Source organism: Uranotaenia lowii, chromosome 1, assembly GCF_029784155.1.
Source record: "Uranotaenia lowii strain MFRU-FL chromosome 1, ASM2978415v1, whole genome shotgun sequence".
Taxonomy (NCBI): domain Eukaryota; kingdom Metazoa; phylum Arthropoda; class Insecta; order Diptera; family Culicidae; genus Uranotaenia; species Uranotaenia lowii.
The window spans coordinates 126,045,750-126,062,115 of record NC_073691.1 but is presented as its reverse complement, the minus strand read 5'-3'; the positions used below and the strand labels follow the sequence as shown (position 1 = coordinate 126,062,115).

The following is a 16,366-nucleotide window of genomic DNA, read 5'->3' as shown; positions in this document are numbered from 1 at the left end:
CAGAAGATATTGATAGGTACATATGTAGTTTGTTGAAGGTTGAAAATGTAAAGTGAGTGAGCCAGACGAAACGGCCAGCAGTCATAAATAGTGGGGAGCAAGAGGCAGTCGTTTATTGAATTAACTGAGCTTCGGATGGACCGGAAGTGAGGTCCACCTGTTCTGCGTATACGTATCTATGTACCTACAATGTCAGATTTGATGTCCTACCTTCACGCATATTAACGCACATCGTAACGGATCGATACAGCCGTAATTGGAACCTACCTGTTGCATGTTGCTGACTCCTGGTAGCATTTTTGTGCTTGTCTGCGATGTGATTTAATTTTTGCGTCGAGATTGCTTCACTAAGTCCCATTGCCCCAGATCCGGTTGCGGACAGCGCTCTCTGAAGCGATGGTGGTTGAGGTGGTGGTGGGGGTGGAGGCGGAGGAGGTGGCGGAAGTGGTGGCAGTGCTTGGGTTTGGTAGAAGGCAGCAGGCGCTAGACTACTCATGCCGGACAGGAGCGAATCGTTGTCCCCATCACCGGCACCGAAATTGCGAAGGCTCAATTTGTCCAGATCTAGTTGGGAGTAAAATTGGCGCTCTTGAAGTTGACTGGCCCGGAGCAAAGATGTCAGCTCACGGACCTCTTCCTCGGCCCTTTCGGCACGATTGACTGCTTCTTCGAGATCCTGCTTCAACCTATCAACTTCCAACTGCAGTGCTATTATTTGCTCATTGGTATTTCGCGTAAGCTCCTGCTGCATTAGTGATTTCTAGGAAGGTTGGTTTTTATACACATAAGTAAATAGCTAAGGGAATTAAATCTACTCGATAAGTTACATCCGACCACAAACCGCATAACAGAAGCTAAAGCATGCCTTTGGTACAGTTTTTTTTGTCATTTTTGCGATTCACTTATTGTGGGGCCGAAAAGTGAAACTCACATCAACCACTCCGAAAAATATATTAGTCCGGTTATACGATTTGTTAATACAATAAATTTACAAAAATACAAAAACACTAATGCAAAGTATGTAAGCACTTACATATTCGATAAACTGTGCCTCGAAAGTTTTGCGCTTCTGTTCCATCTCGGAGCGCAGCTTTTGAATTTCCTCATTCGGTCCAGTTTTAGAATCGACGGAATCGCGGCTTTGCAGGGCGAGTTGATCACGCTCTCGTCGGATTTGCATGAAGGAACTTTCCAACCTGTTAAAAAAAAAACGCATAACTGTTGAAATCATTCTAAACTTATGAATTATTTTGCATTTCAAATGGAGTAGGAAATATTCTTAATACTACAAAAAAATTTTTTGAGATTCTCTGACAGTAAGGAGGGTATTCGATAAAAAATGCAACACTTTGTTTTGTGAATAACTTTTGAATGCGTGAATGCAAAATTTTCAGCGAAGTTACCTGGTGATGTAATGTTTACATATGCAAATTTTAGTGATGTTCTGTCAAGTTGTTTTGAGATAGCGCCCGATGAAGAAATTTTTCGACTTTAATTTTTGGACAACACGTGCGCCATCTATAATGCATACTACGAACCACCTTTTTTCAAATCAAGATAATATTTGATTACGTTTGCTGTTTCCTGAAGCCTGACCTTCAAAACAACTCAAAATTTTGAATTTGGTCAAAGTTATAACAAATTAAGCCGATTGTTTTCTTACGGCACGAAAACAACATATTTGACTTTTTATCACTCCACCGCCGTTTTTGTGCAACAGCACGATTTCCAATTTAAAAAGAGTATAAACTTTGTGAGACCTATTTAAGAGCTTTTCAGGGAGAAAGGTCGCATTTGGAGGCAGTCTTCTTTGTATTTTAAGCCATTCATCCTGTCAATAGTTATGCTAGTAATTTGCAGTTTCCGCAGATCGCTAGCCTGCTCAGGTAATAGACATTAAATTTTTCAATTTTTTATCCTTGTTTATCTCCGGGAAATACAGGCGAGACTTGTCAACGAAAAGTTTCTGGTTGGAAACCTGCCAGGTGACCGCTAAAGAGTTCGTTTTGCTGTCCTTTTCGAAATTTTTCAAAATATCTCTCCACAATAAGTCCAAATATCTTGCGCACGTTTTTACCACTGTATTTCGTTTATTTTACCGGTAGGCAGCTTTTCTACCTTAAAGAAATTAAGTCAAGTCTATTTAAAGGTCAGCTAGACGAATCAGTCAGGAAAAATATCTTTTTTATCTCTTCCTCATTCATATTTTCAGATTGAGCTTGAAAAAACCTCTCACATTCATCTCACTTCATGGAATCAATAATCTTCACTGAAATTCAAATTTTTGCTCACTATCGGGTCCTCTAGGACTTCTTTAATGATTCACCATGTGAGCTTTGTTCGAATTGTTGATTTTCAGATGTTTTTGGGTCCCCTACTGGGACTTTCCAGAATTGATTCTGCTCAAAAACTATATTCAATGAACTTCAGTATTGGACGCTATCTCAAAAACAACTTGACAGATTTTCACCAAATTTTGTGCACGTAAACATTACATTACTAGCTACCTTCATTCAAAATTTCATCAATTTCCATCCATGCATTTAAAAGTTATTCACGAAACAAAGTGTTGCATTTTTTTTCGAATACACTCCTTAGTCTAAATTTGTATACCATTTTAGGAAACGCTATTTAAAAAGTTCAAGTAATGTTACCAATTTCGTTAGCGCTTTCCTCAATAACAAGTTTTTGCTTTAATCAAAAACATTGTTGAATATTTTAAAGCTAGCAGTGGATTTTTAGGGTTGACTCCCAATATGTGAAGGAAATATTCCTTCTATTCTGCATAGCTTTCGTTATGACAATAGTTTATTTTTAGGTCCCATTACGATAAGGGTTATGGTAAAAAAAGACATTGAATTTCAAAAATTAGCTTTTAATGCGTCAATTACAAAAAAAAAAAAAATACATGAATGATCGTTAATCGACGCTTGTATACCTGTTTTTGAAGCCAAATAAGGCCAGAACGAATTTTAAATCCTTCTATCCTTCTTTTGCCACCCGGATTAGAATTGGAATAAATTGCATGAAAGCTTGTAAACATCGAATTTGCATACTATATCATAGCACAAAACATATGAATCAAGTATTTTTTTATCGAAAAAAAAAATAAAGCCAAGAATATAAAAGGTGATAAAACTCGCATCTTCCAAAATAAGTTATTTGATTTTATAATCTTTCGGACACTTGATAAATTTTTCAAAATTTCCATAAAATGTTTTTGGAACTTTTTTTTATTCCTCCCTTCGGATTTTTTTTGAAATTTCGGGGGGGGGGTTATGGGGTTTACAAAAAAATAACTCTAATTGTAATGCGTTCTTAAGATGAAATATTGTCATTGTGGTGATGCAATTATTCGCAAACATACTGTAAGTACTATCTTCTATACGAATACACATACGAACCCCCACGCAGCGAACGATTATGGCGAGCTTGCTAGCATCGTGGGTGAACTGTCTCGTGCATTCTCAAGTAGACTCTCGACCGTGGCACATCGCTAGTTACCACAAGTGGCGACGAGGTGAAACGACGCGCGTGCTAAGAAAAAAAGAAGTGGCTTAATCTTGGTGGCTTGTAATTTTGGGTTGGCTTATAAGAGAAGTTCATGGCTTAAGGTTCGGAATAATGTGAAAATGATTTAATTGCATTTTGGTGGATTTGAAAAAGAGTTTGTAAAATAATAGTTGAAAAAAAAAAGAAAAAAGTGAATCCACTACGGGTCAATGTTTTTAATCTTGTGAAAATGGAATTAATGTGAAAATTTAGAAAAGAAATAAGGTTGATTTGGGGATTGGGGTTATTTTATGTGATAGCGCTTACTTGCTTTCGAGGAAGAAGAAAAAAAAAATGGTGAAACGCTTCCAGCTTCGCCGTGGATCATTTTTGGAGTTGAAAGGTATGTGCAAATTTATTTTTATGTTTGCTTGGAGAAATGCAGTTTCGAATAGCATTGTTGGTTGCGCAAGGCAGAGTTTCGGTTCTTCTCGTGCTATCGTGGAGAGCGGTCGTTGGGGGGCGAGGCTGGTAAGAGGCGGGGATGTTGAAACAAAAAGCTGGTGCAAAGTGCTTTTGCACCAAATGGTCGCTGAAAGCGGGTGAGTATACACGCTTGGGTGGCGTGTTAGAGGCAGTTGATTTTCATTGGAATAGAAGCATCGCACAAAACGGAATCACGAAACTGAGATGTTGTTGCATTCGTTGGTGATGATCAGCGGTTGGCTTTTAAGCATTCCTACAATTTCAGGGGCCACCAGAGTATATGGAGAATGTTTATTACTATTAGGTGTAGATCATTTATTAAGATACTGTTCAATTCTACAGTTCACACATAGAAAACTTGTTTCGGAGCAGAAGAATGATAAGATAATTAAGATATGTTAAGATATGTATGCTTCAGAATGACGATGGTCATTAAACTATTGGTTTGATTTGGTAATCAAAATAAGGTACTCAAGTGCTCAGAATGGTTTTGAGTAGAGATCCTATGTTTGCTCTTAAAATGGTTTTGAGCGAAAAAGAAGAAGAAAAAAAATTGGTTTGCTCAGAAGTTGTTTTGGGTGAAGTTGAAAAGTTTGCTCAGAATTGGCTTTGGGCGAATCAACAGAATTGTGTTTGCTCAGAAAAGGTTTTGAGCGAAATAAAGAAATCATTTTGATTGCTCAGAAAGGTTTTGAGGCAAATTGAGAAGATGGAAAATATGTCGTTAATTAGAAAAAAAAAAGTAAGAACTTTCGCACAGGTCTTATATAAAAAGTTGAAGAGTTGTTGAAGCACTAATGGAATGATCTTAAACGAACTCGCTGATTAAATAGTAGAGAAACGAGGCGACGAGTTCACGGAGCAAAATTCTTGGGAGCAGCAAATCAACCAAATGCCGAAGTTTGTATTCCTGCATATTCTTTTACCAAAAGCTATAAGTTCTTAAGTGAATTAGATCAAATGAAATTAAAAAAATGCTACCTGCATTGTTGATGGTACAGGTTAATCATGCTAGCAAACGGAAAAACTGAATCGCAATATTAGAATTGTTGGTGGTAACTCCGAGGTTTCAGATGCAACTGTTCGGTATCAGAGGCCTTAACTCTTTGACAACGTTTTCCCTAAACGAAACGAGAACTATCAATCATTTGAATTGTGTACATTGAAAGATATCCCGAGTATTTTGAAAGACATTGGATTCGCACTATACGATGCAAAACGCTGTAAATTACAATTTTAGATATATTAGTTGAGGATGCTTTAAGATCTGCGACAAAGATTGCTTTAAAGAGGGCCATCGTTGTTAGGTGATGTAGCATGAGTTGTGAGCTGTAATCGAGCGATCGGCCAGGGGGCACAAATGAGAGAGCAGACGAGTACACCAGAGTTCTAGAAAGTTGAATCTGGTAGATCACAGTTTAATGAATATGAATGCAAAGTATTAACTTACAGAAAACGCATATGTGGATTCAACAGACATCGTGGAGGTGGAGATACCCAGCTGTGGGTGGCAGTTTTTTTTATAACATGGGCGATCGTCTTGCTAGCATGTGTGCTCGGAGGATTAAGATATTGCGTAGAGGACGAAAGGTGGATAGGCGAAAGTTACCAGTCAGCGACAAACGACCCTAGTATTTATGTATGTATATCCCGTTTGAAATGCGAAAGAGAAAGATAGAAAAGTGCAATTGCAGATATAAGATTGACGAGGAAAAATAAGAAATGGTGATTTGCAAAATCAAAGGTTTTCTTCTGAAATGCTTATTAGTTCTGGATAACAACATAAACTATTAGATTAGAATATTGAACGAAAGTTAAAGGGATTTTAAAATTGAAAAAGATATTCCTATCATTCGGAAGAAATGGTTAGTATCAAACAGTTTTGGCTCAAGGGAGAGAGCCGTTGAATGTGTTTACCGTATTCGTTGCTTCTTGAAATGTAATCGTCGAAAACAACAGAATTACAGAGGACACAACGCAATTAAAGATTTTCAACTAATAACTTTCATTGAATATCCTTCGCCAGTAGTTACATAACTGCTCTGTCGTTCTTCTATCGCAACTTTGCAAAACGTTGAAGAAAAATATGATGAGTTTTTGTACGTGGACATTATCGAGGGCTAAACCTTCTCCACAGGTTCCATTCTTGATTCCGAACAACAAGGATCCAAAAATCTACGCTATTGTGAAGATAGGCAAAAATTAAAAAAAAAACGATGAACCTCTTGTTACCAGCTTACAAAAATAAACGGAGCCAAACTTTTCACAATACCGATTTAAAAGAATCTTTGCATCAAGTAGAATTAACAGAAGAAATATGATATCATAAACAGTTATTAGTTTCGCTACAGCATATTATTTTTGGAGTTATATGTCTCTGAGATCTACTGAATTCCAATGGACTCTATTCTAAAAGTAAACGAAAATTCAGCTGTTTAAATATACGATGCAGTCATCTGGGAGGCTACTGAATGAAAAACACGTTAAGGCAGTTGGAACACCTTAATCTGCATTGAAATATTGTTGGTGTTGCTGTGTATTGCAATGTATTGCTTTGACGTGAACATGCGTCGGATCAAACAACTTGAAATTGATTTTATGGTACGAGGTTAAGGGAGGTACACCAGTTACTACAAAGTGAAATACATTTACAACGCAGGCCTCTAAAATCGAAGGAAGAACTAACAAAAGTTTTATGGGATAGATCATAATCATCGTGAAAATTTATACCTGATTTTTAACTACCCTTGATCTAGGAATAGGTCGGTATTCTGACCAGCAGCTTCTTAGGAAAACCATCTCGTATCCATGGAGCACTGAACATTAAAGATCCTTTAGAGTAGTAAAAGGGTTTATAAGTTCTGTGAAGTATAGGCCAAATGCTGGATGGTTTCTATACCTTCGTTGATGAAGAGCAAGACCTGTGAGCCGTGTTGATTTTGAATAGGAAGGACTGATATGGGTAGTGCATCTGAAAATTGGACTTTGTTGGTGGAATGGTTTTTTCACCGATAGGCTTGGAAGCAGATAAAGTAACTAACCTGAAAGAAAAATCGAATCGATTTTATTTATTTTGATGATTGAATAGAGATTGCAATAAGAGCTATTGAAGAGGCTCTTGCGATAAGCTGCAACATCTTGAGATCTAGTTAAGGATGCTGTACTAAAGGCGTTAATAGCGAAAGGATGGAAGGCTGAAAGTCTTTAACCGTGTACTGTATTTCGAGACGAGCTTGTAAACAATAACCGTTTTATTATGTCTTTGATTATGATTAGCCTATCATTCCATTGGAACTTCGAGAACGAATTTTAGTATTGGTGCATGAGGGTCATTCTGATTAGTCTGATATCTATACAACGTTGGTGAACTATTATGGTTTAAGAAGCTGAACGTGTTTGTAAGAAGTGCGAAGGCCGTTGTACATTTCAGGGTTCAGACCCACCCGAAACAACGCAACATAGATCGCGTAGTAGCTTTCGCAATCTGAAATTGCGGTATATTTCGTGGAGTTCATGCCAGCCGGAGAATAGTGTCCGTTGATGGTAATAGACAATTTTAGCCGACATGTGAAATATGTAAACCGTTATTGACACTTTTATTGTCGAGGAAATTATAAATCGGACTTCAAGGTATTGAGAGAAACCACGTCTTAATCATTTTACAGCAAAATATGTTTTAAGAGCTGGACGATTTTTATGTTACCTAATACAAAAGAATTAATAAGAATCATACCTCAAGCCTATGAAAAGAAGGGAAGGCAGAATAATACGTTGCAATATTGTGAATGCAATAAGCAGAAACAAATATTTAGAAACTAAAGTAGTTTTAAAAATGTAAATCGACCATTGGAAAAGCACTGGAAACAGGATTAAACTATCAGAAAAAGAATATTTTGGAACTTTTTCCACTGAGATTCAATTCTCAAAGAAAAGAAAAGAAAATAAAAAAAAAGAAAACTAAGAAAATAAAATAAAAGGAAATAGAAGAGAAGAATAGAAGACAGAATTAAATCAAGGCTGCTAATCAGTGCTTAGCGTAACTTGCTTCCAGGTTGTAAACTTCTTGTAAGAGAAACTCGTAGGTGTTGCCTGAAATCCATTGAAACAATTCAATCATACCGTTTATGATTTGAATAAATATAATTCAAAGAAAATATATTTCTCCAATAAGTAAATTAGTTCACCAGAAATTGATTTAAGATGAAAGTGATCACCAAGTCCAATAGTCTTTCAGTAATTCTTCCAGCCGATCTTATTATCAACAAAGCCAATGTAAAAATAATTTAAAAAAAAAAAATAATCAAATGTTTGTTTGTTATGAACGAAAAATAAGAGCTGATATTGACGTTCAGTATCAATCTAAAAAGCTGTTATTAGATCAAATTAATAATGCTTTATTTATTTCAAGGAAAGGGAGATGTGGTGATGCAATTATTCGCAAACATACTGTAAGTACTATCTTCTATACGAATACACATACGAACCCCCACGCAGCGAACGATTATGGCGAGCTTGCTAGCATCGTGGGTGAACTGTCTCGTGCATTCTCAAGTAGACTCTCGACCGTGGCACATCGCTAGTTACCACAGTCATAATTAAAGCTTTGAAATACTCACATTAAAAGAAAAATCGATTGATAAAGCCCAAAATTATAGGTGAAACTGTTTTTTGTTCATTCCAAAAAAAAAAAATACATGTGATTCTATACAAACTTCAGGTTTGTTCCACGACCCCTTTCCGTATATAATCTGGCCCTAATTTTGCATGGAACCCTGTGCTAGTACCTTCATATTTTAATTTTTTAATTCAGTTAAAAGTCTCTTCGTGGGAATGTGCATACGGGGATCGATTTTTATTTTCAAGAAACATTCTTTGAGTTGGAAGTTTCAATAAATGTCAGTTTTGAAATATAATTTAATTTTTTGTTGTTGTTCTGTACTCTTGGGCTTGGGCTCACGGACATCGGCTCAGGAGACAACAGACTTGCCAACTGAGCTATATCACAAGCCACAAATATAATTTAATGAGAAATGGAAAGAAAACGTTTATCTATGAAATTTACCATGTCTAAAGATTTTTGAATCTCATTGCATTAATTTCATGGATACTTAGTTATGTTGTTTAAACATAATGTCCGCAAGTAATCGAAGCTATTAGCGCGGTTTTTCAGTCTTTTTGCAAGATTTTTATTCAAAACACAGATAACTCACTACCTGCAAGATTTTTTTTTTCAAATCAGAGAATACTACCTGCTGTATGTTTCACAAATATTCTTTTAAAAATTGATGCGGATTTCATGTTTATGATCGTTTGTTTATTCTCGAATCAAGTGTTCAACAAGCGCATTTTTATATTTTTTTATTAAAGAGGTTTTATTCGATTAAAGTCGTTTTAACATCTTGTTGTCATTCGCGACTTATATCAACGATGCAGTTGGCGGACAGTCATTGAAAAACTTATTCGGTACATGGAACGGTGATTACTCTTGGGCTCGAACTCACGGACATCGACTCAGGAAGCAACTGACTTGCCAACTGAGCTAAATCACAAGCCAGAGATTTTAAAATAACCTCGTTTAGGGTAAGTGAGCCCTATTTTGGCATGGTCCTTTTCTTGACATGCCAACTTGTCTTTTCATGTTTTTCAGGTCCAAATTGAGCTAAAAAAATTTGAATATATTTTCATTGCGAAGAGAATAATTTGTTTCAAATTTGTGCATACCGAATTTTTTGATTGTTCGTGCTTTATAAGAGTAGTTAATTTTTTTCGATCAGCATCCGAGGCAATTGGATTGTTGGAAATCACCGTATGAAAATCAGATGAACTCACCTTTCTAGTGCAACTGTTGAATTCGAATGCGATTTCAAACGCGGACATTCATTAGAAAAATTTACAATAAATGCAAATACTCATGCCTACAGTTAAACTCAGCAAAAAATCAAAAATTACTAGAAAGACAAAAGAATGAATATTTATTTAGGTTTTGAATAAAAATTTAAAACTAATTTTGTTCCTTTTCTTGGCATGCAACTTCAATAGAAATACACCACCAGTGTTGGAAGCTGGAAAAAATACATGTTCATTAAAGAGGTATTTTTGGGCTGATGTTTTCCCTAAAAATTCATTTAAAACTACGCACAAATGTTTTCATACTAATTGGGTAGGGATAAGACCGTTTATCAACTTAAGCTTCGAAATAATTTGGAGAACATCAGTGATTCGACCCGAGCAAATGCCACGTGGTCTCCTACAGAACACAGTGGTTCGAAATAAAAAAAACCAAGTGAAATTGAGCAACTCACAAGACTGTTTTTCTTATAAAAAAAACTGTTAGATCGATGGCAATTTATGACTTTATTATATAAAATACATAATTAATTGAGTTATGGAATCGTTTTCTATTGTTTGGGAGCCATAAACTCAAGTTTAATTTTTTTGGATTTTTTTTCTAATTTTTTTCTTGGAAACAGAAGTTGGAAGTTCAGGAAAATATCGTTTTCTTTCCAATTATTCCTTAAAATATTAGATGTGAGTCGAATTAAAAAAGTGTTTTAGCAAGGTTTACATTCTAACATCGATTTGGCATGTCAAACCACTGCGCAACGTCCCGGGTATTCGAAATGGCTCTTGGCAGAAGCTCATAATTTCAGCTAACAAATTCAAAAGGGCAACATTTTAAAACACCATTCAAAGAATTTTTCAATTTCTAACTTTATGCAGCAAAACTCCACAATATGAAGATAGTTGTTTGGTAGTGAAAATAACCCTATGTGTCGCAATCGCAAAGGAATAATTTAAACAATGATTTATAAATGACAACACATCATGATGCACAGAACCATAGAAATGTTGTGAATGAGTCTGTCGTTAGGCTTAGCATTCCTGAATTTGTCCAGTTAGCATTCAAGTCAGGAAATTATCCAAAAAAAAACTGAGAAAATCTAAGAAATTTTTCCAATAGATATTTGGAAAAATCTAAGCGATGAGAAAAGTTCAAAATAAGATATTTGAATTCAACGTTACAATACCACTTTCCCTCCAACACGTTCAAGTCGTTTTTTTCAATAATTCGTTTATTTGACACGGCTCAAACCCTTCAGTATTACTCCCGTTCAAGTCGTATTTGATTTTTATTTTGATGAAATTGTCTCAAAAAACTTCGCAAAAATGATGAACTGAGAAATCTCTTTAAAAAAATTCGAGGAATGTGAATCAATCGGGGCCAGATACGGATATTTTCCTCAATATTCCGGCAGCTAGACCACATTTAAAACTCTGCGTTGAAAACCTGGGCTAGTCTAGATAAGCCCATGACATCTGAAATACTTTTTCTAGTTTGATCGGCTTTATTTAGATTTTATCAGTCCTTTATAAGTAACTAACTGTATACATATTGGAGAATTTTTTTGAAATGTTCAGTTTAAAAAGTTTGCTTACAAAATATGTTAGTTTAGATTTCATCAAAGGGACATAATTCGCGGACATAATTCGTTTCTGAATCGGTCCCCTTGGTGATGGTTTGGTTGTCATTCATAAACCAATGATTCTTGTTCATACACAAATATTCCGAAACAACCTGAGGTGTTTATAATCATCACTTTGTTTAAATGAGTAAAAAGTTTAAAGTTTTAAAAATTAAAAAAAAAGCGGAAATTCTGGACTTCCGACCTTTTTATATGAAAGCTTATTTTGTGCTTCCCTTCCAACCAAATTTCATAATGTTTTCGAAAGCCTTTTTGTTGTATGAGTGAAGCCCGGTGTTCCATCGTCGCATAGAACTTTACGCTCAGCTGAATTCATTCTGTTGGCCTTATATTCAGAAAAGCCAACGATTCTGTTAACTGTCAATTGAGCATTTTCGGTAAGATCTATTGCACATTGCTGGTGGCCAAGAATCGGATCATCGAAACGGCAAACAATTGGTACGGCGGCCAAGTATTTGGAGCACCGCAGTGAGTACTTTGCATGCATTTTGCTCACATTAATGAAAGTTCCATAGAGAAAACATATTTATGTTGAACTCTAAGCAAGTTAGCAAGTAAATTCTTCAAAGGATGTTCTATGGTGTACTCAACAGGAAGGTTGGAATGTTGAAAAAAAGGGTAAACCATGCCTTAGGTGCCAAGGTCGGGTACATTTACCCTATACGAAAAAATTATGGTTCTTAATTTCGTTCTTAACTTGATACTTGAATCAATTTATTGAAGGGCATTATTATGTAAAACAACTTTTGAAGAAATACCATAATAGTGTTTATGTAAGAAGAAGTCATGAATGTTTCCAAAAAAGGTAAATCAAGTTTCGTGACGTCACAACGCATTCTTTCCCCGGGTGCAACTTCCAACCCTCCCCCTTATCTTGCTGATTTTTTGACAACGTTATGATTCAAATAAAGAATAATTGTTAAAATTAGAATATTTTCATACTAAAGTTGTTAAATTTCAATGACAACATACTCAATTCTAAGAAAAATTAACTGAATATCTTTTGATGGAAAATGAAGCTTAAGAAAAAACCTTTCTAATAATGTACAAATTATTTTTGAATAATGAAAAATTTAATTTGATCAATTTAATTTCTTCAATCAGAATTTGATGCAAATTCCATAAGAAGGATAGATTTCAATTTAAAAATTTTAACATTTTGGATTGGGCTGTCACAGAACGTAGAAAATCGAATCTTTATGAAGATTAACTTTTGAAATAATTGTTTGATTTCTTAAATAGGCAATCCAAATTGGACGTTGAAGCTTTTTCTAAATTTGAGCTCAATTTGAAATACTGAGGTAGATTTTATTCACAACTGCTTTCCAAGGACGCCTTGAAAGTTGAAGGTACCTAGACTAATTTAACAAAGTATGCTAAGTATTATAATTACCTGAGATGAAAATAAAAAAAAGATAAATTTGACTTCAGGTAGCTTTTTATAGTGGAAAGCATACAAGTATCATCTAACCAGGTCCTTAAATTAATTAGTATAAAACCCCTACGGAGATAAGTCCACCACATCAGTTACCCTTCAGTGATTCAAGCAGTTAAATAACGAGCAATATCAACAATGGATCTGTCCCAGTTGCCAATGGAACTAACGTGGAAAATCTTGGAAAACTTGTACGACTTGGGTGATCGTAAGAACGCGTCGCTTGTTTGCAAAGCCTGGAATCGGATGGTTTTTACCAGCCAGAAAGCACAGCAGAATATCAATCTGCGAATCTACGGCAAAAATCAGGGCCCGGAGGAAGATGGACGGATGTTCAACGAGCTTTTCGAAATTATGATTGCCAGTAGTCGGAACTACGTCAGTGTGGAATTTTTCTACATCAATTTCGAGCTTTTGGTTGCCAGAGAATTCCTGCATTTTCTGGTGACTGTGTGTTGTAAATCGATCAAGTGCCTAAGATTCACATCGTGTGTCGGTCTATTTCGGAGTGATATTCTCACCTTAATTGAAAAGACAGAGAATCTGAACGAGTTGTACGTGACGAACCGCATCGGGTATGACGGGAACGAATCGACCACTTTTGTTGTGCCGGAACTCAAGAAGATCGAGCTCAACGTGGACGATAACTGTCAATTTTACAACGATCTTTGTGAGTTGGCCCCCAATTTGAAGGAACTTCGGATCAGTAACTCGGATGAACACAGTTATACTCGAAGGGATATTTCTACAATGGCTCTCTTTGGCAATCAGCTAGAGAAGGTGACTTATAAATCAGAGCGTGTTTTAACAATGCATGAATATTCAAAATTGCAATTCGAACAGCTTACAGAGCTTTCTTTTAAGGTGCCTGGTAATGTAGATCCTCATTTTTTTAAATCAATGAAAAAATTGAAGTGCCTGCAATTAGAAATTGTAATGACGGACGATATTCTGAGTAGCATAAGTGAAGTGACATCTTTGGAGCAACTGGTGCTAAACTGCAGTTTACCATATATAAGTAGAAGCTTTTCAAATCTGGGTAGATTGTGTAAACTTCGATCGTTGCAAATTCGTGGGATCAACAAGTATTCATGGGATCATGTAGAGCTACCCAAGCTGGAACATCTCCACGTAGAAACAATTGGTTGTGATTTTATCGATTTCTTGAAGCGCACATCGCTGAAATCTTTGGAAATTCACGACGTTGGGATCAGCAACAAGCAGCTGAAACGAGTTTGTCGTTACCTACCCAATGTTGAGAGGTTCGAATTGGGATTTTGTCTATACATCTCCGATGGCGGACTCAAAAATCTCGGCCAGATGCGGAAATTGACCGAACTTCGACTTTGGTGTATCGACATTACTAGAAGCTTCTTCAAAAGGTGGCGATTTTTACCGTTGAAAAAGCTACTCATCTACTTTAACGATGCCGTAAGTGACATTACGTTGCAAGACATCGGAAGTAAATTGACGCAACTAGAACAGGCAGTATTCTACGACTGCTACAACATCAGCTTGAATGCCTTAGGAGGTCTCCAGAAACAGCTTCCAGGTTGTCAACTTCTAGAAATTTATCGAGGTGATGCGTTGCCTCCAGCACTGGTTGAGGAAACACAGATCTACACCCGGAATGCAGCATACCCGCACGGAATACTCAAACAGGAGCTTCCTTTCACCTGGTACTAATAGTTATATATAATTTTTATTGTATATTTTGTATCACAAATATATTTTTTAAATTATAGCTCTTTTTTATTTTTTCTTCTCTTTAATTTTTGTCTACATTTGTTACACGGACTTCAAAAGCACATCAGAGTAAAAGTCGCTAGGCCGTATAGTTCGCATTCGCATAAACAGTCGGCTTAAACATTCGGTTGGCGCTACTCGTCAACTCTCCGTTTTATGAAATTACAGTCATTAAGGGGGGGGGGGGGGGGTAGGGTTCTAACGGGTAAAAAAAAACACCATTTTCACGATTTTTTTCTAGAGCTATCGTTCAAACAAATGTATTCAAATTTTTTGCATTATACAAAGCATTGTTAAAAGAACATTTAGTAATTTTTTCGTAGAAAATTTTTGAAAAGTGAGCCGGTGACGGAGCACTTTCGGAGATACCTTTTAGAAAACAGGATTTGCGGTGGACACTGTATCTCAGCACAGAATCATCTGAAGTCAAAAAATCAGAGCAAAATATTTTTAATAGATGTTTTTCTGGACCCCAACGTTTTTATTAAACTTGAAAAAATGTTTATGAAATTTTTGTGGCTTTTGAAGTAAAAACTACGATTTTTCACGAAAAAATCCGCCTTTTTTCACCTGTAAAATCTCCCCAAAGTAAAAAAAACAAAAAAGAAAAACGTTGGGGTCTGGTATTTTATATGTAGAAAATATGTTCCAAATTTGAAAAGAATCGGATAAGTAGTTTTCAAATGACGATGTCCACGGACTTTAAAAATGTGCTTTCGAGAAAAACGCGTTTGAAGTTTCTGCTCTTGCTTTCTTGCAGTATAAGATAGGAGGAGATAAAGGCCTATAATTTCTACAGTTTTGCTTCAATTGACTTGAAAATTTGACACAACATTCTTGAAATGTTTTTCAATAAGAAAATAAAAAAATAAAAAATCGATTTTTTGAAAGTGTTAGACCCTACCCCCCCCCCCTTAAGAATTGCACCACCGTCTTCCCTAGATGGCGTTACACTTCCTGACTTTCAATTTCAAAAGAAGCAAAGTCTTCCAATTCGTTGCCTCAGATTATAGAATCTCTTAAATTGAATAACTTGCCCCCCACAGAATATTGAAGGGGCCCTGGCTAAACTTTGCGGATTGTGTGGGAAAAGAGAGGGTATATTAGTCGCTTTAAGTGACTCATGTTAACTTAAACGGTAGATGCAGAGATCTTCACGATCCACCCATAAACGTGGGGAGGTTTTAGAGGGGTAAATTTGGGGAAGGTAAACCCTGGGAGATGCTAGGCTAGCATTACGGGTGATCATTTCGTCCTACACCTCCTATGCACCTAAAGTTTCCTACTGAAACTCCTAAAACTGACAATGATGCTTATGAATAACAATCTCAAGACGTTTAACATGAATAAGTGATATTTTATTAAACGCATTAGTATTTTAGTATGATAAAAAGAAGCGTTTAAAAGCGTACAAACTATTTTAACTATGAAAACAAAGAAAACATAAATGAAGACCCGAAAAAATATCAAATATTTTCATGTATCAAAATCTATTATTTATTTTCCTGATGAACTAGTAATTTTTCAAAACAATTTTTGCTAAACATATTCATGATGAATCTTAAAAAAACTTTAAAATTTATCTGAACAAAGTAGTAATAAGTAGTAACAAAGTAGTAATAAAATTCGATCTTAAAAACTATGATTACATAATAGTTTTGAAAATGTATGGTACAATTTCTAGCTAGCCTCAATTTATTATTTATTCTCATACAAGAGTAGT

The 16,366-nt window shown here is 35.8% G+C and overlaps 1 protein-coding gene across 3 annotated transcripts in view; it reads right to left on the bottom strand.

Annotated features, from left to right (window-relative positions):
• Positions 1-16,366, bottom strand: part of LOC129739842 (shootin-1) — a 67,182-nt gene that overhangs the window by 14,562 nt on the left and 36,254 nt on the right. For all 3 annotated transcript variants that reach the window (XM_055731369.1, XM_055731370.1, XM_055731372.1), the window contains exons 5-6: positions 1,034-1,196; positions 268-760 (exon numbers count right to left, since the gene is read on the bottom strand). In XM_055731369.1, the coding sequence (XP_055587344.1) occupies positions 268-760; positions 1,034-1,196 (656 nt within the window). The remainder of the gene's footprint in view (positions 1-267; positions 761-1,033; positions 1,197-16,366) is intronic.